Genomic DNA, 25,298 nt, shown 5'->3' on the forward strand with positions numbered 1-25,298 from the left:
AAGAAAACTTGCTACACTTTGTTTTTTGGGAGCTGCAGTACCCTTTGATTTGCTTGGTGTAGTCAAGACTTAACCCTGAGCCCAAACTAGGTATGGGAGTGAATGAGTTTATCAAAGTAAAACTCTTACAGACTAAATTCAGAGCTATTTTCTTTATGTAGGCGAGTTTGGAAGTACAGGCTGCAACACACATTTCTCCACTTCACAACAAACATTCTTATATAGACTTCTGGAGATTCTTTAGAACATATAGAGGGAAATTTACCCTTAAAGGTTAAATAAAACTCCTGAATATTTTATTTTAGAATCAAATTGTCTGGCCTAAGTGGTCATTAGGAAGAATGCATCTTTGCACTCACCAGATGTTCTGTGTTTGAATTTCTGTCTCGTAAACACAGTGGCGTCTCTGCACTCTGCACGAGCAGCTAAGAGTGAGGGGAGGGGAGCACAGGGGGATTGGGGATGAGTCACACTGCGAGAGCTGGGATCTGCCAGCTTCCTGCTGGGCTATAATTGATCCTGTTTATATGAGTCTCAGCCTTTCTCTCAATGAAGACACACGGTAACCTGCCCAGAGCCCCCCCCCCCACCCCCCCAGGGCATGCTGGGACTTCATCTGCATCTTCCGGGCAATACCAGAAAGGCAGCCTGGGTAATCGGCTTATCGACTGCGGCGTGAGAGAGGGAGAGATGGAGAGAAAAGATGGTCACCATTCACAAATAACATAATGTTTTACCACATGTGCACAGTGTATATGAATAACCTAAAATGTGCAGTAGTTTTCTTTCTGGAGTGGCTTCGATGGTGAAAGTTTTCTTAAGATTATCTGTTTGCCAACCAAATTCAGCTCGCACTGTTCCTTCGTCTCTTACTCTGTGGTTTTCAGCAGCCACATTGGGACATATTGTCTCTTAGGTATTGTTCAGTCAGCTAGCTGCTACATTATTGCATGGCTACTGAAATCCCAACTGACTGTCATGAAATCAGATTATTTTTTATCAGTGGAGAAATAAAAAAAAACCCATCACTGACTATCAAATAGGTTTGTTGCATGCTCCGTTTGAGAAGCAGCTACCCCTTTTTAGAAAGCACCCCCTTTGATTGACTTAGCAGTAACAGTGCTTACCAATATGTGGATTGTGTTCAGTCCGGGCTCTGATTTTTGTAGAAGTTGCTGACAGTGTAATGGTTTTTAGTTTTCTCTGCAGAAGCGCTCTGGTCAAGGTCAGCAGCACACACATGTGGTTGCTTGTTTTTATGGGCGTTTTCCTCCTGCGGAGAGGTCTGCTCCTGACATCACGGGTTCCCTAACACCATTCAGCTTAGTCCAGTGTTACAATATAACCTCTGCATAGGACTGCAGTGCATCATGTTCTGTGGTACTCTGAGGTAAAATTAATATAATATCGCAAACACACCATGATCCCAGACAGCAGTGTGTTCATTAATTTATCCAGTCGTTCATTTTGAATGTGGGTGTTGTTACGAAGTCTCACTGACCATTGAAGCCTGCAGGATGTTATTTATTTGATAGGTCTTGTAGGCTAAACTGGAGTTAGTTATATAAATAGACTGGAGGGACAGGAAGCTTCCAAAGGATTAGCCCTGGCATTAAAGCACTTCTAAACTATCCACCTTTATATAACCTCCGCATGGCACATTAGCTGGGCCTCCAACATGCATCTGTTATCAAAGAAAGTCTATGGGGGTGGCGTGGGAGTGGGGGGACATGTAAGTGCTGTGAAAGGACACTGATATGGGGATGTAAAGAGGGGTCTGAATGTTTCCTTCGTCACCAGAGTGCTAATGACCCGTCATCGTGCCTTCACAGTGGAGAGAGTTGGCCACATTGGCCTTTGCTGATTCCTCAATGGAATAATCTCACTCATTTTACGTTAGCACTGTCTTAAAATGCTCGAGAGAGGGCAATTCAGGAGAGGGCAAGGAGAGGAGTGGATTAGTTGCTGTCTATCTCAAAATAGTTCAATCGAACAAGAGGCTGTTCACATTGAACCAGAAAGTTCGGAGACTTTAGTTCTGCGTCAGAGCAGAGGCAAAGGAAATTAACACATTATCTCCAAATGGTTTTCAATCCGTCTCTGGTGCAGCCCGAGCAGAAATAGTATCACCCACAATATCCCTGATATCCTTGTAAGGAGCAAAAAGAACTGGGCTTTGCTTTTTGAAAATCTATTTTGCTTTAGTGCAGGAACAGAAATGTAATAAAAACCATAGAACCTGAAATAGACAGTACATACCCTTTACTTTACTCTGGTATGATCTCAGAGGCACCATTATACTTTGGGAATACCCAAAGATTATAGACTGTTGAGATGCACAGATTAATTTCAGATGTCAGTCTTTTGCTGGCTAAAAATAACAATTTGGGGTGCTCTAACCTACTAATTTTGGAAAGTCTGGATGTACATTTCAGGCGTGTTCTTGAAACAAGATATTAATCCATACAATTCTGGTTTGCTATGTTTTAAATTCTTTTGTGCGTGGAACATTTCATAGGCCTACGTGTTGGCCACTTTGATGTGAAATACAGCCTCGGATTTTGAGGTGTTTCTTAAATGGCAGCATAAGTAACTTTGTGGACACTTGAATGTATCCCTGGCACATTGTCAGGAAGCTATATAATTAACAATGGAGTGTTGTCTATTTCCTGTCTGTGGAAGAGATCAGCTACTGAGGTTTTCGCTAAGCTTTTCAATTTGTTGTCATTTGTGCAGACGCAATTTGTTTTAGACAAAATAACTGTATAAGAAAAAACTGAAAGGCAGGTTGATATTGTACATCACATACTGGACTTGCACATTCTGTGCTAATTTCCTCTTTTAGTGTTATACAATCAGACTGAGGCAGCATGGGGCATGGATAAGTTGTTTTTTGTCATTTTAACTCAAGAGAGGCTTGCCAGCTCAATGAGTTCACAGCAGCCTCTGCCTGACACGGGACAGATGAACCAAGAATGAGCATTCTGAACCAGTGAAATCTTACCAGTGTGCTATTAGTTGAGAGTTTGAAACCTAGAGAGGAATGTGATCAGGAGTGCAGCTTTGTTAAATATCAGCTTTTGGCAGATAGATTGTGCATTTCATCATCCTTTCACCACTGAGATCCGCCTTGGAACCAACAGCTGCTTGAACGCTGGTGGTTGGATCTGTAGCTGGATTGTCTTAAAGCTGTTCTACAATACCCCAGGGGCATTAATACCATTTTAGGACGTGTTAGGCTGGAACCGTTGGATAGATGCTGGCGGACAGGAGGGGCAAGTATTCTTGAACTTCACAGTGGCACGGGGTCAGAGTACCGGGGCTGCTGGGAGAAGAGGTTTCACAGGCTGATCAGATGTTACTGTACATGCTGACATTGACACATCTGAAGGTTTCTTTAACTGCATTACCAGATTATTTGAATGTTATTATTTGAACGTTAGCCTAAATTGCTGTTTATATAATTGCAGTTTATATATATATAAAATATATCACTATTTGTGGCAATGTAAATGGGTAATAGTGTAAAACATAATTGTCCTGGCTGACAGTGCAGTATTACAGAGACAGATGGTGTTCTGCACCACAAAAATACTGTAACATACTGTAAAAGATACCTCCTGTTACCTGTAAACTGGAAAGACTGGCAGCCTGAACGAACCAGATAAGATTTGGGAGGAGAGAGGAGTTTGTCAGTACTACAGAGTGTCAGATCCTGTGGTCACATTCTGTGGTTGTAGCAAAGCTTCGCGGGCACAGTATAATTCGGTTAATAAAAGACACCCACAGCTTTTCAAACTGTTTTGTAAATGAAAAAAGATGACTTGACATTATGGCATTCTCGTTTTCCTACCCTCTGTAAAGAGACTCTGCTTTTCCTAACAAAAAAATAACAAGAGCAGTTGTATTAAACCCTCTCCTTTTCCACCCAGTTTGTTCAGAGGAGGGCCAGTGAACCAGAAATGGGGAGTGGATTTCAGCCCTTGGACATGCATATATCCTCCGTAATTGGTCTCTGGAAACCAAGCTGAGTTTCAGAGTTCAAGTGAAGCGCAGGGTTTGGCAAATGCCATTTTAATTAGGATAGTCTGCATGTAGGAGGCAGAGTACAGTGATCTGATAATGTGGAGTGGATTACAGTGACCTGTAGAAGAATTTACATTTCTCCTTTTTATTGCCTGTGTGAACTCCAGAAGGTGTAAATGACGACTGATTGTTGCCTTTGGAATTGAATGCAGATATTAGTTTAATAATTTCAAATATGTAGAAGTCTGCTGAGACCCAAATAATTTCAGTCAAGAGGACTGTTAGATTGACGAATTCCTTCCTGCCAGTCTTTCCTGCAGATATAGTGAAAGAGATCAGAGTTCGTTGTCATGATCATCAGCAAAAGTTGGTAATACTGTATGTACAGGATAGCAAAAGAGCAAATTACTTCCTTTAAAAATACTATGCGGTTTCTTGCACAGCAAAGCAAGGCCGGAGTATATCAAATGCAGAATCACCAGTTACCAAAAAAACCTCTGGGATTTGTGACCTGTGGGCAGGCTGTCAGGAAGACTACAGCCGCCTCACAGTGCACCCCATAGCCTCACCAAGGATCTCTGCCGCCCAAGATGCACACAGCATGCACCATAAGTCTAGGAGGAAATGCCAAATCGCAGGTCTTCGGCAAGTCCTGCACAACAGTATCATGTCGACATTCACTGTCCATTTCTCCTTGACAGATGTTGACAAATTGAAATGTAGCCATGGGAGTAGGTTTGTAGACACAAAAGAAGAGATGTGAAAGGATTATATTTCTGGGGCAGAACTGGAGAAAGGTCATTGCTTTCTGCTTTTTCTTCCCGCCACTCTTCAAGAACGTATTGGTTGGTTGTCATTGAACTCACTCCTTTTCTTGTTTCCTTCTTCAGTGTGCTGGAGTGCCAAGGCTTGCCCATCGTCAATGGTCAGTGTGACCCTTATGCCACTGTTTCCTTGTTGGGGCCATCAAGGTAAGACAAGTAGAAATGCAGACTTTAATCCAATGTGTGCATCAGTCCTGCCTAGTCCTAACCAGCAACAGACTGGTTTGGAGTATACCTTGACTTTCCTAGCCCTGATTCATGGGTTAAACAAAGCGATTTGCGTCCGTCAGGAAGATTGCTTTTTGCTTTGCCTGCGCCTGATTGCTCATGCTGTTCAGCTTGGACTAGTAGGAAATTAAAAAAAAATATATTCCTTCCTTATTTGACATTCAGACGGTTCTTTGCCCCCTCATGCCTGGGAGAGTGGATGACAGAGTGGCGTCTTTTTTTTTTGCCGTTGTTAAACATGGCTTCTTTTCTTCCCCTTACACAGCTTCAGCCTGTAATTTTTGGGAGATCTTCATCCTGTAGTCCTGAAACTGCTTGCTTCACATTTGTCTGCCAGTGCTGCTTGGAAGAGCTTGCTGTTTTGGTTCTGTGGTTTGGATTGTGCATTGCTTTAGAAGAAATCTTTTTTTTGTTGTTGTTGTTCTTGTTCCATGTTCAAAATAAGCATGTACTGTAAAACTGAACAAATGCTTTCATACTTTCTCATTCTGGTTAGTGTTTTCCCCTCCCCGAGTCTAATAACAGAAACGCTGAGTCAGCCTGCTCGCTCCTGGGTCTCTGTTTGGCCTTTTCAGTTTGCTGTTATTTCTCAAATCCATCGGGTGGTGGTTTTTCAGAGGTGTTTCGCCTCCTGTGGCTGCTTAGTGCTTTGAATCTTCTCATGCTTTTAAGGTAACGGGAGACTTCACGCCCTGTTATGCTCTGTAAAGTGGGACTGACTAGCAGGTGCTGCCAAGAGACTTGGCTCAGTGGGATTTCAGGGCAGCTGCTTGGCGTTGCCTGCAGTGGCAGTGCAAGGCCACTCCTCTTCTGCCGATCTTCTCATGTTCTCCTGAGACTGCCGTGGTTTTTATGACATTTCCCATTGGTCCCCAGCCAGCACTACGAAATGCGCGCGACTTGGATTGCGACAGCAATCTGTCAGACACCTGGCTCGCCTTAAAAAACAAAAGCACCAGTTGGGATTTTTTTTAAAGCCCTTTTAATCCTCCTTTACAGCAGGTAATGGCGTAAATGCAGATACGCTTAACATTACACATTATTTCCCCGTTCCAAACTTCATAAAAGGTCGGTGTGATTTTCCGGCGCAATTTGAAACTGAAAAGGCTGAAAACAATAAAATGCAACATTTCCTGGGTTTTCTGGAAGCATTTGTGGTGATGTACAGTATGTTCAGATTTGAAGCTCCAGCAGTCTGAGACAATGTCTTCTTCCCTTTCTCCGATACCAGGTCTGAGGCGAAGAAGACTAAAGTGAAAAGAAAAACCAACAATCCCCAGTTTGATGAAGTGTTCTATTTTGAGGTTTGGGCTTTTAAGTGGTTATTATAGTCTGTGGCTTCAATTGAAAGGAAAAAAAAATGTTTCCCCTTCTTGTTTATTTAACCAATCCTCTGGAAGTGGGGGCTGTTTTTTTTTCACGTTTGGAGCTCTCGCTCAGTTACTGCGTCTTTGAAAGTCTTAATAAACGGTGGCATTGATAGATTGAGAGTTTCATCGAGGAGTGAAGCTTCGCAGCTCCTTTGTGTTCTGTTTCAGTTCCTCTTAAAAGAGAGTAAAACTAATGAATTCTATTTGCATAAAGTCAACATATTCTCATAAAAGAGGCTAGTCATCATGCCTCCCTTCTTCGCTCACTTCCCCAGTCCAGAATAGTTCAGTGGTGGAGGCTGCTAGCAAGATGGTCTGAATGTGAGAATGGAAATAAGACAATAACCCAGTTCATTATTCATTAGCGAGCTGGACAGTCAAGCCTTTTAACTGTCTTTTCAAGCCTTTCAACTGACCCATCATCATTTGTTTCTGTTCTGAAGACACAGAAGGCACTAAGGCCTCTAATACTATATACACTGTCTGTGTTCCATAGGGAAACATGCTCAACATTTACTGTAATTGGGAATTGCTCAATTGTTATGCTAAGCATTTGATGTGAAACACAAGCCTCTGATTGCTCTGTTTCACCATTGCTTTTCAACAATTTTCTGTTTTCTACTATCATATTTTTATTATTTTTTATTGTTTGCAAAGAGCTGCAGTTCATCAGTATCTTCATAATAGTTTTTTTTTCAATTATATGAGGCTACATAGTTTGACATGCTTTAAACTACCATTTCATGCCTGTCGGCATTATTCAGAATGAGTTCCTTGTTTTGCTATTTGTCTTTGTTGCTCTCAGGGCTTCTTACTGTTAGAGCCAGTGAGTTATTTTCATTGTAAGTCAGGTTTAGAACAAACTCATCATTGCACTGTGCTCTTAGCAAATGACTAAATTTCCAGATTTTTGTTGAAGAAGGAAAGACTCGGGGCACTTCATCTGTAGTTTACAATTACTGAAGCAGATAAATTAGGGGAGTTATTTTTTTTAGACTCTAATGGTGATCAGTGGTGCGTGAATGGAGAGTTCTTCCTGGTTTGGCATAATGATTATTCCTAACTTCATGATTCCTAACTTTGCTTAATTGCAGGGGAGTGTCTTGAAGAGAACTTTACATTACGAATAGGCATACATTTCTGATTTTGAAGGCTCACCCTACTTCCAGAGAAAAAAAAACATCAAAACTAAGAAATGCAGATAATGTATGAGAAAGACCTCTGCATTATTATTTTTACTACATTATTATTAGTTTATAGAAGAAGGTGGTACAGTGGTAAGCATTTCAAGTTGCAGGCATGGAGTTTGGATGTTCTCCCTGTGTTCTTGTGGGTTTCCTCTGGTTGCTCAGAAACAGTGGTAGGTTGATTGTTAATTGTTAATTGTGTGTGCCCTGTGATGGACTGGTGTCCTATCCAGGTTGTGCCCTGATTTGCACCCATTGTTTTCATGGATAGACTCTGGCTTTCCACTGACCATGAAGACAGTTCACAGATCCACTCACTCAGTACTATTTCCACTTTTAGTATTGCACAACTTAAATGCTGTACAGTTGCTTTCATACTCTCCTTTACTTTTTGTTTAAACTATTGACGGCTTAGTCTTTCAAATCTATTATTCAAAATTCACGAAACAAGGAAGTTTCATATTTATTTGACTTTTACACACGCATTCTTGATCTGAAGTAAAAGAAGATTAAACAAACAAGTTTTACCACAGATTATTTTTAGTTGGACTGTGGTTCGTGTTCAGATAGATACACAGCTGTAGAAAGGCACGTTTTTTGTCAGTGTGTTTTGATCGGATCCTGTGGTTTAGTTTTTGGGTGGAGTTCACGTTTGTCTCAGATTTCCTGTGAAACTCATTAACATTGGTATTTTTTTTCTACTGCACTCAAAGCATGTGAGCCTATTCCAGTGTGTATCTTGATAACTCACTCCAGAGAACATACAGCAGGTAGCCAGGTACCTGTCTCAGTTCCAGCTACAGGGTCTTGTGCCCATGCAAATTTTGATCTCTCTAGATAAGTCCTTGCATGAATGATAAATATAGCTACATACATGTTTCAGTAAGTTTCTATTTGTGGTGAATAAGAGTTAAATCTTTTTTTCATTTATTAAATGCAAATGAAATTTCATTTGAAAGGGTGCACTCATTTAGAAATTGTAATCTTTTCTCCAGCTGGTTTAGATCTAAAATGATCAACACTTACGCACACTTCATCTTTGCCGAGCAGACCAACAATACCGAGATAAGGCTTGATACTACTGAGAGTGTTAATATACTTTTTATTACTATCATTTTCAAAAGTGTAATGTGTTTGTTTGCACCATTACAATATTTTAAATTGTTTTCACAAGAAAAGTGATTCATTTTGTAGCCACAAGAGAAAATTGACAAATTCCATTAATAAATTCTCAGAGTATGAACATGAAATTAGCTTTTTATCACATTTTTGCTTGATAACTTGAATGCCTTGATGTCTATTGAAAAAAAAAACATCCTTATTAGAAACATTACAATCAACTGGAGACTACTTAAAAGATGCAATTGAGATAACAGGAAGGAAGGAAGTGGTGAGTTACCATTTTTCACAAATACAGGTGTACTACTGGTATACAAAATAAAAAGGAGATGATTCCCAATATATAATTTACATCATAATAGGATCATTGGTTTGAATAACTCACTTACCTTGGTGGTAAGTTGATTTTGTACAGCATTTCTGCAAGCAGAGCCTAGGATACTGAAGTTCACAAAAAGTACATCTACATCTGCTGTACATTCTGCATGTACAGTACGGTGGATGGACAAAATAATGGAAACACCTAAACAAAAAGGACTAAAATACAATTAAAAAAGATTCTACACATGTGTTTTATGTTAATTTCAATGTTAATTACCAAAGATGTCCTAAAATCAGCACTTTTACATGTCGGTTTCTAATGCAACACGAGAGATCTAACAGATTTTGAAAGACTATTTTGAATAGTTGGTGACCCAACTGCAGATGTGTCAGTCACAGAAACCTCAAAATTATTTAATGTGTCGAGGGGAACAGTGTTGAAAATCGCACATTAATGTTCTGGGCAGCCGTATAATGGGAGTCATTGGGTCTGATTACTCTGCTGCTAGAATTATGGCCGAGGAATATGAAGCCATTTTAGATGACCTGGTGCTCCCTATGGCGCAAACATTGTTTCCTCAAGATCACGCCCCCATACACACTGTTAAACTCCTTCACGAGTGGTTTCATGATGAAGTCAGACACGTCCCATCGCCTCCCCAGTCTCCAGATCTCAACATCACTAAACCTTGGTGGGAAGCTCTGGAGTGTGGACTTCCACCTCCTTCATCTCTCCAAGACCTGGAGGCTTTCCTGCATGAAGAGTGGCCCAGTATCCCACTACTACCAGTTCATAACTAGTGTAACAGTATTCCCAGTAGGATTAGAAAAGCTGGCCCAACTCCTTATTAGTTAATAAATATTGTTTGGTGTTTCCATTTTTTTGTCCATCCCCTTTATACGCTTGTTTATCCATGGAAATATACGTAAATGTATCTGAAAAACAGCATCTGTACTGGAAGATTCACACACAGAATACCTACCATTTCTGGAAATTCATTTTTTTTCTTGGCTTGAAAGCAGTAAGAAATGACCTTGCTCTGTGTGCGCTCACTGCTTTTGATTAGTATAGATAATTCAATACAACGTTTGTTATTTTAATGAAGACAAATCTGAAGTATAGCGGAAGTGGGTTAAGGATGCCTTTTTTTGGTTAACTGTGTTATTTAACTTTTTCAATAGGTAACCAGACCTCTGAGCTACACAAGAAGATCTCACTTTGATGTTGAAGAGGAAGATGTAGACAAGATGGCCATTAGGTGAATGAAGACGCACCTCACTACAGAACACCCTGTAACTGTGTAGTTTACCTGTGCAAAATCCTTATGTTAATTGAGGAAATCGAGCTTTTACAGCTAGAGAACTGTAAGCTGGATTGAAGGCTTAAAAGCAAATCCCAGTCTTAACAGTTTAATGTAAACTGGCCTGTTAACAGGACCAGTTTGATTTATGATCCGTGTTTCGCTAAGCAGGTGATGATATGGTGCTTTAAAAAGCACTGTTGCAATGTTTGAGGTGCAAATCTGAATCCAGCTTTTAGTGTTGATGAAGTCTGAGGAATTTCAAATCAGTCAGTGTGAATTATAAAAATAAAACCATGGTATTCAGAAAAGCTATTTTGGTTCACACAAACACCTTGGATCCTAATATTTTGTTTGAAGTGTCACAAAAATAAAGCCAGGGCAGCTAAACAACACGAGTGAAAAATGGCCATTTTAGTATACACAGGAGAACATTCAGATGTAACAGGTTTGGGTTCTTTGGCCAACCAGCTTTTGAAGAAGAGCAGTTATGATACAGGGTGTGTTTCGCCAAGCCCTTATGAACTGCGGTGTGTGCTTAAGCTATCATTGCAGTCTGAAGCAGCATAAAGCTGAAGTAAGGAAATGAAACCTAACTTTTTTCATAACACTGTACGCTAAGCTGCAGTTGAAGGCTTAAGAACAAAATAGCAATTAGGCAGTCATCTTGATTTTTACAGAAACCCCATTTCACCCTATGTAAACAGTTTTGTGACTGGAATCATATATTTACCAACTTTGGAATTACTTCTCAATCATTTTGCAGCACAGAATGCAGAAAGACAAGAAGTATAAATCGGCAGACAAGGAGTTATCTTGGTATTTCCAGGATCTTAATTTTCCCATCTGGCAATTGTATTGTCTGTAGAATGATAACTACGGTGTTTGGAGTTAATCTGGCCAACCAGTTTTTGAAAAAAAAAAGAGCTTCTTTTGAGGTGCACGTTTCCTCAAGCAGGTGATGTCTCAGTGTGGGCGTATAAAGCATTTGAACTGCTGTGCAAGTTTGAAGCAGGTCTGGGTGTAATGACACCTGACGATTTTCACGTTGATAAATAATATACTTAAAACTTAAACAGGAGCAGTTTGTGTAAGCCATTGATGCGCTGCTGTAGCTCAGAATCAGGGTTAGCGTTTGTCAGAAACAGCTTCGGTTGTTCATGAAAGCTGCCTGTTCTAAACTTGTTGCAGCTATTCTGAAGACAGTGACTGAGTTGTCAGAACAAAGTGTTGGTTGTGCATTTTGGTATATGCACAAATGGTACTTACTGTACCATGTTTGGAGTCTATTGGCCAAACAAGTGTTTATACTGGAGGAGTCAGTGTTCAGGTCATGCATGGACAACAGATTCAAAGAAATGCTGATCAGCCAGTTTATAAAGGAACACAATTTTCATTTCCACATTTTTTTTACAATCACACAGGCTTCCTCTCACTGGTAACCTTGCAAATGGTGATTTATATTATTTTATATTATGCAGTTCTATTATTTAATTTTGGATGCACATGTTTAGCTGCATACGAACATTAGAGATAACACGAATGCAATGTCTTCTGTTGGCTATGTGTTCAAAGGATGGGAATCCTCTCTGGGGTTTCCTTTGGTCACTGAATTTCAGAATGTGGTCCAGCTGACGGGAGGAACAGAATGACCTGGCTGGAACTAGTCTCTGAGTGACGTCTGTGTTATTGTTGTTCACAGTGTTGACCTTTGGAATGCCAGCAACTTGAAGTTTGGAGATGAGTTTCTGGGGGAGATTCGAATCTCCCTTAAGGTGCTCGGGCAGTGTGGCTTCCACGACGCATGGTAAGACAGCTTACTTTTTGTTTTAACTCGGCGAACTAAATGAATGTCACTGGGTCGATCCCTGACAGCACACATCCCACAGCATGGACATGTTGTGTGCGAGACAGGCTGGTTTGAGGATTGGTCATGCCAGACTCACATGCAGCCTCAGTTGGCCTGTCAGTGCAGACATGAGGCATGTGATGTTGCGTTTGAGCTCCACATTCTCCACACCTGAGAAGTTGGTGGGCTAGAAGCCACATCGGGGTGGGCTTTACTGCAGTCAGGAAGTCCGGCGGGGAAAGGAGACCAGGTGTAGACACCTCAGGTACCTCAGCCCAGCCCCCTGGGAAAGACACAAGGCCTAGCTGCACGAAAAGTGAAGGGCACAATGAATAAAAACCAGAAGATTAGCTGCTGGAAAAAACACCTTCACTTGAAAAGAATGAATTGGTTCTGTAAACTGGGAAGCGATCCCAGAGAAAACAGGACCAGGATGAATACACATTGATGAATACACGTTGCTTGTCTACTGCTTGACCTCATCAGTCTCCACAAAAGCGGCGTTGTTTAAGAAAACAATTTTGTGAGAGAGAGAAATCATATTAATTTCATGTTTGGCCATACAAGTACCGTTAGGAACTTACCCAACTCAAAAGCTGCAAATACTGTACCTGTATATCTTGGCCTTACTGTGCACGTGCTGCACAGATCAGTCATGTGTTTGAACTTTGTGGTTCCCTGTGACCAATTAATCATGACCTGAGCTGGACTTCACCCTATGCCCCTAGAGATAAAAGGTGCAAATCAGCTACTGTGCCTGCCTAGCCATGCCTTTTGGTTCTTTCGAAGGTACTTCTTGCAGCCCAGGGACAATGGCAGTAAGATAGTCAAGCCAGATGAGTTGGGTTCCCTGAGGTTGAACATCGTTTACACAGAGGACCACGTCTTTCCATCAGAGTACTACAGTCCACTCAGAGACCTGTTACTGAAATCAGCAGACGTTGAGGTGGGGTTTCCTGTTTCCTATTGATGAGTATTTTAGATGTGCTTGGCATGTTATCTGCTCAGATCATCTCAGTGCAGAACTTTTAAGTCCCAGCAGCTCAACCGACACCTAAACGGAGGAGGGATGGGGTTAACCTCACATTGGGTGTGGACTGTATTGCAGAAAAGACAAAAGTATCACCTTGAATCTGCAGCATCCTATTGCTGTTTGCCTACATGCTATTCGCCTACTCTATATTCACATAACAAACAGCACTGAGGCCTCAAAAAATCTCAGAGGGCCAGACGTCTGAGGGTATTTGGGGCTGGAAGAATCACAATCTACAGATTCCATTTCTGATATAGCACTGTATATTATCAAGGACTAAAAATGTTACTGTGTAAATTCTGCCTAACCCCAAGAAAATCACTAAATCTACCGCTATCCTTTAGGTTGCAATGGACCAAAGTACCTGTACATTATACAGAAATACATGTCAAGGTTTTTTGGGGGGTTAGGAATGTAGATGTGTGGAAGTGAGAAATTGTTGGCCCTGAGGTTTCTAAAAAGAAGAAATCTGAGGGACCTGTTGAGTAAATAACAGAGGCTTCCAGTCCGAGTGCTTGATTGTCCTGCTTGGGTGTTCGTATTCGGATGGGCAGCTTCTGCAGTTTTAAGACAGAAAACAGACTTCAGGGCTTCTAGACTCTCTAGCCTTCCTCTGAGCAAAACGGCACCGATTCAGAAGGAGGCTTCTCGAAGCGCTGAGCCTTGCAGACTCCTGTTCTCCGGTGACCTTGCAGAAATCGTTTCTGTGTGCTGTGCTATGCTGCACCCTAGCAACGTGTTAACCCTTTGTTAACCCCCTCCCCCCCCGCAGCCTGTGTCAGCGTCTGCGGCCCACGTGCTGGGAGAGGTTTGCCGGGAGAAGCAGGAAGCTGCCATCCCTCTGGTCCGGCTGTTCCTGCACTGTGGGAAAATCGTGCCTTTCCTCAGCGCCATCGCCAATGCTGAGGTCAACAGGACCCTGTGAGTATGGGCTTTCCGTACACTGTTTACAGTGCTACATATTTCTCCCCTGTTAGCAACCTGATCAGACCTACCTGATCACATGCAGTATTCCCACTCATCGAAAAGTTTTCAAAAACAGTGGAGTGCTGGTGGTCTGCCTTTTTGCTTGGTTAGGACAGAGCAAACTGATGTTCCACTCCTCCGCTAGACAAGCTGCTTTCATATCAAAGGGCTGAAAACGGCACTGTTCCTTCTAACCAAAACCTTTTCCTTGCAGGGATCCCAACACCATTTTCCGAGGAAATTCATTGACTTCCAAGTGCATTGATGAGACAATGAAGTTGGCTGGGAAGCATTACCTCCAAGTGACACTGAAGCCCATCATAGATGAAGTGAGGGCATGCACTTTCTGTCTTTTGCTTGATTTTATTTTTTATTGTGTACATGGGTTTACAGGGAAATAAGTCAATAGTTCTTTGCAAATTACAAATACGTTGATGTATAGATTTATACGAGAAATAGTACAATATACTTTTCTGCCTGCTCTTAAAGAGAACAATTTCTGGAGTACTACACTCTCTTGAGTATTACTGTGCAGCTTGGGAAGCTAAAACTATATTGACAACTAAACTCAGAATGAAGAATGCTGTCAGTTCTAGCTTTGGGGTTGTTTATTTTAGTATTTTAGCAAATGAAAAGCTGTTTTTATGTTTCAAGCTGAAACACTACTTCTGTTTACTTCTTGTTCCAATATGCACAACACCAATTATTGAATCTCCTGGCTTCACATCTTAAAGCTTTTCTTGCCTTAGCATTAGCAAAATATCATTGTTTTCTCCAAAGTAACTGACTTGACCACAGGTTTCCTCCTCAAGTGTCACCCCTCCCTGAGAGGCCGAGAGACTCCCTGTGAGTCACATAGTCAGACTGTGAATACGCACACTGCCAGAAATTCAGCACTCGCTCTCTCTTTCTGTGAAAAAGGGAAGGGAGAAACATTCAGGAGCTTTACTGTGGTTTACGTTTCTGGCATCGTAAAACTGAAAGTTAAGCAATAACTACAACATGTTTTTGAAAGTTAAACGAAATCAGTATCAAGGGAAGGGAATTCTGATTCTTCTCAGACCTCTTAAGCTGATTAAGAAAAGCTTGATTATTATATATGTTAGATATATCTAACCACTGTTTCGGACTCTGTTAGCTAGTCGGCATAATAGGAATTATTACTGTAATTTAAGGAATTCTGCAAATAATTTACGCAGCTTTATACTAAAATGTCCCAGGTGGTTAGCACAGTAATGCAGTTCCCTGGTTTTCTTGCCTTCTAACCCTGGTGGTTTATGGTTGAGTCTAACTTTATAAGCTTTTCTCAAGAATTGAGTCCAGATGTTCTCGGGCAAATAGTGGAGGTAGCTCTTCCTTTTTCTGCTCTGGATGAATGATTTAAAAGATATCTCTCACCACCACAAAAAAAGTAAGTGTAAAACAGAAGTGAATAAACTTGTCGGATCTCCAGAACTCACAGAAAGTGTGTGAACTCCTCTGTCTACAGATTTGTGAAGACCACAAACCCTGTGAAATTGACCCTGTGAAGCTGAAGGAATCGGAAAACATGGACACCAACAGAGTACGGTGGTCTTTGACTCCAGCCTCAGTGAATTGTTCTGTAATTTGTATCACACTTGTCCAGCCTGTCCTAGGCTGAAAGGCCTGGCAACACAGACATGTTGATGCCAGAGCTGTGAAAGCTGAAGAACAAAGAATTATCATTGGGTTGAAATAGCAAGCTTAGTGCAAGAAATGTGGGTGGACTTCAGAACACATATCCCACACATCTGTTACATGTGCCCAAGAGCCTTCCTCACTGTCCCATTTCACTATTGTAAAAACTGTCCCTAAGCGCACAAGGAAGGCCTCCATTCTCTGAGCCCATTTCTCAGTTTGCAGCTGAAAACATTTCCTGAACTCCCTGAGAAAGATCATTTTACAATTTAAGCGCCAAGAGCAGGCATTTTTAATTCTGCAGACGGGTAATGATTTATTCAAAGCACTGAACAGCAGTTTGTAGTAGCCTGTGCCGTATGCTCTTAAAGCATAGAAATCCTTTGCCACAGACAGCAGTGCAGGTTTCTCATATTGTCGCATTGTCTTCATGCTTGCGCTCTTGGGTTTTCTCTCCAGGAGAACCTGCGGCAGTATGTCGACCAAATCTTCACGGTGATCACCAAGTCCGGGGTCCGCTGCCCCACGGTCATGTGCGATATCTTCTTTGCTCTGCGAGAGTCAGCAGCCAAGCGTTTTCAAGGTACCCAGACGCTCTCCCCTGCACTGGGTCTACAGGGCGTTTGGAAAGTCTAGGCAGAAGGCAGTGTCTCCAAACCCAAGCCTGTGTAACATTATTCAGTATAGAAATGAGGTTTGAAACTTGTGTGGTGAATGAGTATTTTAACCTGTCTGAGAATTTTTTTGAAATCAGGGATAACAATAATAATAATTGCTTACACTTACATAGCGCTTTTCTGGGCAGTCCACTCAAAGCACTTTACAGGTAATGGGGACTCCCCTCCACCACCACCAACGTGCAGCGTCCACCTGGAGCTACAGTATTGTAGTTTACATTGGAGAGCAGCACTTAAAGCATTTGAAAATGTTGCGGTCATTGGCAGTCTCTCTGCTGTTCTTATACTGCCATCTGCTGGCGTACGTGGTGCACTGCATCAAATTATCAATCCATGTCTTAATACTATACACACCAAACATTTTTTCTTTATACGTTTCAGTGTGGAATTAATCTCTACTTGTTCCTCTGCAGCTCACTCACAGACACAAGAACCCACTCCAACCGTTATATATTATTTGCAGAGAAATAATGTAGCAGCACTAAATGGGTTTTATCTTGGGTTTTTTTTGTCAGACTGTATTGCATTCATCAGGCTAAAGTTCTACATTGTGTACTTCCGTTGTAGTTGTCTCACGCTTTAAGAGCAAATACATTTGTCAGTGCGACAATCTGCACTTTAACGAACATTTTGCTTTTTAGAAGAAGATATAATAATAAGGGCTTTTGTTATAGAAGATAGTATTGACACAGTTATCACTCTGGACACGAAGCGGTGTGGTGACTGTGATTGTTTTTACGGGGGGCTGTCCTTTCAGTGGATCCAGATGTGAGGTACACAGCTGTCAGCAGCTTCATCTTCCTGAGGTTCTTCGCTCCAGCCATCTTGTCACCCAACCTGTTCCACCTCCGGCCACATCACCCGGTAAGACCGGCCATGGGGCTGGTGCAGAGCCGCGCGAGAAGCCGTTTAAAGGCTAGAACACTTCACGTTTTCAGTTCTGTCTACTTTAATGCCTGTAGACCCATTAACAATACAGATATGCTATTAATGAATTGATTTTGCTCCGTATAGTTTTGTTGAAGTCGTGTGTTGTACTGTATGTTATTATGAATGAAAAATACATTGTGAATTGATCCATTACCACTACATACTGTAAGTGATCTTTACTTTGTCTGTGTGCTATTGGCTTAAACGGCACCTTAGAAGTGCACTGCATATACCGTCAGTCATTGCGCGGGCACAGATACCGTTGGTCCGTCTGTTCAATGGGCTTGTTTTGGCAGTGACTGACACCGATGTGCCCAGTCATCCGGTCGGTGTCACAGGTGCTCGATTGGGTTGACAACCTGTGGTACTGCGGACCACAGCAGTGCTGAAGGCAGGCCGGAGCACACAGTCAGTCTTGACCCTCACCATCTGCAGACAAGCACCATCTCGTTGAAAGATGAAGGAAGGATATTGATGTTGGTGCTGCTATAGCAGTGGGCTTAAAGCAATTCTAGAGCTATGATCATGTTGTATAACATACTGTATAATAATGCATTTTGTGTTTCTAAAACGCTTCAGCGTTTTTTGAGACGTAATCTGCTTTTGAGTGAAATCTGCCTGAAAGTTTGGGGTGATTTCAGTGTACAGTAGCGTGGGCACCTAGGAGTGCCAAGGGCTGTCATAATTGAGGCACTGGTAGCAAAGGTACACAGATCTGTATGGATTGAGGACCCAATTTCTCCTTAGTGACAGTGGTGGCAGTGTGGTAGCTGGTCCTAGATACCGTTAACCTCCAGTTATTCACCAACAGTGAATAAATGAGCGCAAGGTGGCACCAAGACACTGTGGCCAGCCTTGAGCTGTGTGTTGAAGAGACTCTCACAAGCGGCTGTCTCCCTCCACAGGATCCACAGACATCCCGCACCCTGACGCTCATCTCCAAGACCATCCAGACACTGGGAAGCTTGTCCAAATCCAAATCCGTACGTCTTTCCCAGACCGTCCCTGCCCGACATTGAAAGACTCTTTAGAATCTCTGTTTTAATTAAATATAGCGCTGGTCCCCTTTAAACATGAGCGGCATTTTGCAGCGAAAGGTTATGGTCAATTTTAAATATGGGCATTTAAAACCTGACGTGGACAAAAGGCTCTTTTGAAATAAATGCTTACGACGCTGCGTCCCTTTGCAGGCTAGCTTCAAGGAAACCTACATGGCCAAGTTCTACGACTACTTCAACGAGCAGAAATATGCCGATGCTGTAAAAAACGTGAGTGTTGTCTAAAGTACTGACTTTATTGTCCCAGATGGGAAAGTTGCTTTGCAGGCAGGTAACGATATATCACAATGCACAATACATTTAACACAACATGAGCGCATTAACAAGTAAGAGACATAAACTTATGATGAGAAAGAAAAAATATATATAAATAAAGTAAAAGAACAAGTAATAGGTTTATTCCATGCTGAAAAAAAGAAGAAAGAGAACACAACGTTTCGGCCGTGGAGCCTTCTTCCACACCTGAAGAAGGCTCCACGGCCGAAACGTTGTGTTCTCTTTCTTCTTTTTTTCAGCATGGAATAAACCTATTACTTGTTCCTTTGCAGCCTACGCATGCTGACGCAGCTACCCACCTAAATAAAGTAAAATATAATTTGTACATTATACATTTTAAATTATAAATGTATACAGTAAATTATAAACATTTACAGTACTTGATAAATAAAATAAAATATAATTTGTGGGAATAAAATATGATTTAGTGCAGCTTTAAAGAAGCTTTCAAAACCTGTTTTCGGGGCTCTTAACTGACGACTCCAAATTAGATGGGCACAATGAAAAATTTGTAAAAATCGTCATAAAAATATGTCTCTTTTAGAATACCGGCTAAATTATTTTTACAGCTTTAGGATTTACATAGCATTAATATACAGCATAAGAATCTGTTTTGTAAAAATGCAGAAGCTGTTAGTTTGGTCCTTATTTTATCTGAATTGTATTAAAAACTCCATCTGTGAGTTGAAAGAGACTTCACGTTCATCTTTTTGCTTCCTGTCTCCGCATTAGTTTCTGGACTTGATTTCGTCTTCTGGGAGGTGGGACCACAAGAGCATAGAGACCCCCATCATGCTGAAGGAAGGGTAAGACTCAGAGACCCATGACTTCACAGCAGTACAGTTTCCAGAGCAGGAGTATCAGACTTTCGCATCTTCAGTAGTTTTCGTAGTGTTCTCTTCATTGCATAGGACTGATTCCGGGTTTCTGAACACAATTTCTATGCCTCTCTGTCATGCAATGGCCATGACTGACGACAGTAAAATGAAAGGTGTGAGAGGCAATAGCAGCATTATAAGTAACAGGGTTATAAGCAAAATACAGTGTATGCAGTGCAGTTCAGTTACACTGAAAAGTGTTATAATGATATAGTGACAGTAAATTATATTGATATCAGAATTTGATTAATTTGGCTTTTTTGAAGTACACTGTATAGCGTGTTTATTACAATTTGAGTGCCTTTTTTTAAACAAAACTTTTCTTTTATCACCATGCTGTATAAGAGTTCATAATAAATAACTCAGCATTCGGCATTTGTATATCTCTCTCTTGCTTTTGTCTTCTCTTGCTCGGCCTGCTGGCTGCGTTGTTAAGGACTGTTTAACTTACTGTAACGAGAGTTTATTCAAAGGGTACCTGGAGGTAAGCTGTAGGGCAGCGGCCATTGTACACTGGGCATGCTGACGGTGTTCAGTTAACCAGTTGGTGTTCGGTTGGGGGCAGTGCCGTGGCTCTGTGGCTAAGGATCTGCGCCTGTGGCTGGAAGGTTGCCGGTTTGTATCCCCAGCCGGCAGAGGAATCCTACTCTGTTGGGCCCCTGAGCAAGGCCCTTAACCCCAACTGCTCCAGGGGCGCCATATAAATGGCTGATCCTGTGCTCTGACCCCCAGCTTCTCTCCCTGTCTGTGTGTCTCATGGAGAGCAAGCTCGGGTATGCGAAAAGACAAATTCCCAATGCAAGAAATTGTATATAGCCACTAAAGTGATCTTATCTTAACATTGACAATACAATAGGAAACCCAGGTTAGGAAACAGGTTATTGTATGCACCACACACAGATCTATATTCTTGTTTATGTACAGTATATTGATACCCTAGATAATCCTATATTAGGTTTAATGTAAGGGATTTGGCAGGTGTTTCTAGGTTTGAGTCAGATTTTCATCTATTAGTGAGATGGCGGGAAGGGCAACAAGTTTACCAAGAACACCAGACTGCACCGTGTTCAGAAAACCAGAGTTGTCCACATCGCCTAAGTGTGGCGAAGTGGTTAGGGCTCTCAGAACTGGAAAGTTGTGAGTTCAGATCCCAGCTGGAGTGCTGCTGTTGTACCCTTGAGCAAAGTGTTTTACTCACATGACCTCAGTATATTGCCCAGCTGTTTAAATGGAAGCAAATGCAATTTTATTTTTTACAGAAGCGTCGGCCAAATCAATTAGTAATAATATATTGCGTGGGATGAGAGGCAACCCATATGTGTTGGATGAGTGATGAATGACCACCTTGAATCCTCCAGAACCTTCTGTGTGGAGCTTTGGTTTTGCTTTATTTGGCAGAGCTAACACAGGGGTGCGAGCTTTTGTTTGCAAGGACTTGGTTTAGTCTGCCGCAAAAAAAAAGACTCCTGCATTGAAGAATGTACAGCCAGCTGTGGCGAGTCAGCCGTTGTTAAGAGGCCCAGTTATAATGAGAGATCTTTTAGAAAGGACACTGATGTGAACTATTAAAATTACATTATGTCTTTGAATGCACTTTAACAGAGGAAACTGTGTCATGTGAACGATGAAAAAACATTTATATCTAGACAATACTACTTTTATTTTCTGCATGCATGGAATGTAAGAAAGAAGAAACAATGTATTACTAAGGTTAATTCCCTTTAAACCACTTACAGTACAGAATCACACATGCTAATACTTACTGAAGCCTCTGTGGATTAAAGGGGTTGTATCATCATGTTCCTTGTGGCAATAATAACAGCTATTATGATTATGGCAACTTCCTTCAAGCTGAAATCATGAGAGAAAGGTCATGCTTGGCGCAGTTTCAAGAGAGGCATTTTCTCCTTTTGCCTACTCTCCCACCCCTCCATTCTCCCCGATCTTTTCTCCAAAGATTCTGAGATGCTTATTGCCTTTTAATGGCTTTTGTAGAGTAAGAGCTGAAACACTGCCTTCACCTCTTCTCCCTCGTGCGGTAATGTCGCTGGGCTGGGTGAGAGTGGACTCCTTGTGGACTTTTCAATAAGAAAAGGCCCTCTCCCACTGCTCCCTGTCCTCGGAAAGGAACAGGACTCACAGAGAGTTTATCGCCTCCGATTTGCAGGCCGAACTTGCAGCTTTCTAGTGATGAGGGAATGTTCCTTGATTTATACTGTTTCGGTTCGGTGCGGTACAGAAACCCTTTTATTTAGGACTTAATGAAGAATTCACATTTTCGCCTTGTTGTTGAACGAGTTTATTTGCAAACTTGAGGTGATTGCTGGAGCAGAACTGAAGAGCATGGTGTTGGTCTAATCTCTCACATCCACTGGTTGGCGTGAGATTTTTACCCAGAAATAAGGACTAACTCCATTCATTCGTCTTGCTTCCCTGTGACACAGCTGCAGTTCCCATGCATTTCCTTGCCCATTGACTAGTGCCTCAGTGACAGTCTAGAGAAAATCACTGGACCTACTAGACCAAGGCACAGTGAATGTACTTCTCATCAGCTTGTCTTTTTATTTCCAGATTCATGATTAAAAGGGCTCAAGGGAGGAATCGGTTTGGCATGAAAAATTTCAAGAATAGGTGGTTTCGTCTCACCAACCAGGAGTTTACCTACCACAAAAATAAAGGTAACTCAAAAGGTTTGTTTGGACTCTTAACACCTTTTACCCCAGTTTCCCTAAACCTACTGTAGGTGCCCTTCCTTCACATGTTAACAAATCATCTTATTTGCAAAGCAGTTAAGCTTAAATCTGGAATCAAACTTTTTGACCAATATCAGCTAAAAATAGAAAGTATAAACTCCTAGAGGAATGGTTAATGTATTCTTCAGGACAAGCCTTTCCTCCAGAATTTTACACTCTATACTGCCCACTCTAAGACATGCTAAGCTTTAGAAATCTTTAGAGATATTAAGGCTATAATATCTTTTATAGGTTTATAGCAATGGACTATGCGTCCTTTTAAGATCTAATTTTGACTCATTATTAGGGTTGTGCCAACATTCCATTTTCATAATATTCCCCTTAAATTATTACTTACTTGAAATATGATAGTTGCAACAGGGTTCCCGTCTCTTCATTTTCAATTTGGCATTTTTCCACCAGCAGTCAATGCTGAAGCAAAGAGAAAAACCTGCTGATTTTGCCTTAATTGTTTTGTGTCCCAGGGCAGCACTGTGGCACACAGTGGTCAGCATTGCTGTTTTGCAGTGCTGGGGCCCTGGGTTCAACTCTAAGGTGACCTGAGTTGCTATCTGTGTGGAGTTTGCATGTTCTCCCTGTGTGCGTGGGTTTCCTCTGGGTGCTCCGGTTTCCTCCCACAGTCCAAAGACACGCTGGGAGGTTAACTGTGTTCTGGGAGAATTTGCCCTAGTGTGTGTGTCTGTGTCCTACAGTGGACTGGAGTCCAATCTAGGGTATACTCTGCCTTGCGCCCATTGCTTGCCGGGATCAGCTCTGGCATTGCAAGACACTAAATTGGAAGAAATGATTAAAAAATGGATAGACAGACGTTTCGCGTGCAGATATAAAGACAGAAGTGTAAGTATAAGTTAAGAAAGCACGGATCAGAAATGCAATACAACATAGTTCTCATAAATTTTTCTTACATTTGATGTAGTAAAAAATCTTAAATGTTATCTAATGATATCCATGAAAATAAATGGCTGGAAAAAAATACTTTGCTGGATAATCGCATTTTGCTTGACTGACATAATTAAATAAGCTTCCATGTCCTCCTGTCTAACGTGATCAGAGTGTGTACTGTACATGTTCAGCTAACTGCAGAGACACAGAGCACAAAAAGCTGAAAACCTAGGACTCTACAGCATATTCAAAACACTTACTTTTCTATGGGAAGCATTGGAGGTTTAGATCCCTAAATGTTTTACATGTAGGGCCTCTGTTGTTTTGTACTTTTGAGTGATTAGGGATAATCTGGGCACAGTGTACCTACTCCACATATGTTTGTAATTAACACTGCCAGGAAATCTGCTGACTTTATTTTTCAGTGTCTGCAGCTGTTCTCTGCTTGAGAGCGAGAGGCGAAATAAAACTCGTAAGACAATGGCTGGGAATTCACCCAGGCTGGCATTCCATAAGGAACGCATTTGATCCGCATTTTCACTTGTAGAACTGAGATCTCTTCTTTTGTTTAAAAAAAATCAACACTGTGTCATTCAGCTTAGTGTGGAAAGGGATATAAACGCAGAAGTTTTTAGAAAGAGGGGGACATACAGTATGCAGGACTGAGATGTGGAATATTTGCAAGGTTTTCGGTTGTTTGTATTTGAAGAGTAGAGCTGTTAATTTAAAAAATAAATGGAGGATTGTTTCTCCTGCTGTCATCAGTAAGATTGGATGGAGATCTATTCCCTATATAACCTATGTATTTTTCCAGTAAAGGAGAAATTGAACTTTTTTACTGGAACTCGGCAACCAAAAAAGAGATTTAACCTCATTTAACTGATAATCAATGTCTCATAGTGACAGACATGTCTCACATGTCTCTTAGATCCTGGTAGGTCTGTACCAGGGTGCAGCTTGAAACAGGGAAGCCAATTCTAAACTATCCCAATAACTGTTCATATTTCAATTAAAATATGCAAATCATATGATATAGCGGATTTCTTCAATTTTCGTTCATCGGTCCATCCCTTTTGTATCCATCCAATTCAGGGTTGTGGGGGAGAGACATTTAACGGGTACACCGTGCCGCTCGATCACAGGGCAGACACAGTCACACACTCGCAAGGGCCAGTTTTCCCAGGAGCCCATTAACCTGGCAGCAGGTCTCCAGACTGCGGGAGGAAACCCACTTGAACACAGGAAGTCACACAAACTCCACGTATTGTAGATGGCACCCTTTCACCCAGGGCCTCCGTGCTACGAGACAGCAGTGCTTCCCCCTCCCGTCTTCAGATGGAGGCTATTTCCACGCAACAGTAAAAGAAAATGAAGCCCTCACTGAAGCAGAAGTCAGTGTCTTTCAGTAAAGTTTCCTGCAGCCATCGGTTTGACTAACTGGGCGCTGTTGTCTGACCGTATCGCAGGGGATCATCCGCTGTGCAGCATCCCCATCGACAACATCCTGGCTGTGGAGAGGCTGGAAGAGGAGTCCTTCAAAAAGAAAAATGTAAGCTACCGTGTTTAATACAATGGCTCACCCCTCTGCCACACCTGAGCAAATCCCACTGTGAATATACCGTGTCTTGTCCCAGTCCTTCCTGTATGCGGAATTCACTGCTCATTTCTGCTGCCTTGAGCAAATGCTGTCAGATGATGTACGTAAATAGAGAAATAATTCACATCATTTCTAATTGCTGTCGCTAAATATAGCTTGGCTTACAAAACACGGCGTCTCATAATGCTTTCAGTTTTTGTTGCTGTTCTTCAGTCTCATAAGACAGATTCCAGGTGTGGCTTAGCCAGCTGTGGAAAGGCCAGTAATTGCAGCTGATCTGCCAGCAGAGGCCGCTACACAGCCCCCAAACTGCTTGTGGACAGTGGCAGTAGGGGTTAATTTGTAAATCATTAGTTAATTGGTA

At 41.7% G+C, this 25,298-nt stretch overlaps 1 protein-coding gene across 3 annotated transcripts in view; it reads left to right on the plus strand.

Annotated features, from left to right (window-relative positions):
* rasa3 (RAS p21 protein activator 3) overlaps window positions 1-25,298 on the plus strand; it is a 79,450-nt gene that overhangs the window by 48,484 nt on the left and 5,668 nt on the right. For 2 of the 3 annotated variants that reach the window (XR_016090911.1, XM_088912457.1), the window contains exons 6-20: window positions 4,917-4,997; window positions 6,310-6,382; window positions 10,258-10,334; window positions 12,079-12,183; window positions 13,015-13,171; window positions 14,031-14,179; window positions 14,439-14,553; window positions 15,714-15,788; window positions 16,343-16,466; window positions 17,318-17,424; window positions 18,396-18,473; window positions 18,681-18,758; window positions 19,557-19,630; window positions 22,274-22,392; window positions 24,804-24,886. Coding sequence is in view for 2 of the 3 variants with exons in the window: in XM_088912457.1 (XP_088768583.1) it covers window positions 4,917-4,997; window positions 6,310-6,382; window positions 10,258-10,334; window positions 12,079-12,183; window positions 13,015-13,171; window positions 14,031-14,179; window positions 14,439-14,553; window positions 15,714-15,788; window positions 16,343-16,466; window positions 17,318-17,424; window positions 18,396-18,473; window positions 18,681-18,758; window positions 19,557-19,630; window positions 22,274-22,392; window positions 24,804-24,886 (1,495 nt within the window). In the remaining variant the exon portion in view is untranslated. The remainder of the gene's footprint in view (window positions 1-4,916; window positions 4,998-6,309; window positions 6,383-10,257; window positions 10,335-12,078; window positions 12,184-13,014; window positions 13,172-14,030; window positions 14,180-14,438; window positions 14,554-15,713; window positions 15,789-16,342; window positions 16,467-17,317; window positions 17,425-18,395; window positions 18,474-18,680; window positions 18,759-19,556; window positions 19,631-22,273; window positions 22,393-24,803; window positions 24,887-25,298) is intronic. The other variant, XM_088912459.1, reaches the window with a different exon arrangement.

This window comes from Atractosteus spatula, chromosome 4, assembly GCF_055471065.1.
Source record: "Atractosteus spatula isolate fAtrSpa1 chromosome 4, fAtrSpa1.hap1, whole genome shotgun sequence".
NCBI lineage: Eukaryota > Metazoa > Chordata > Actinopteri > Semionotiformes > Lepisosteidae > Atractosteus > Atractosteus spatula.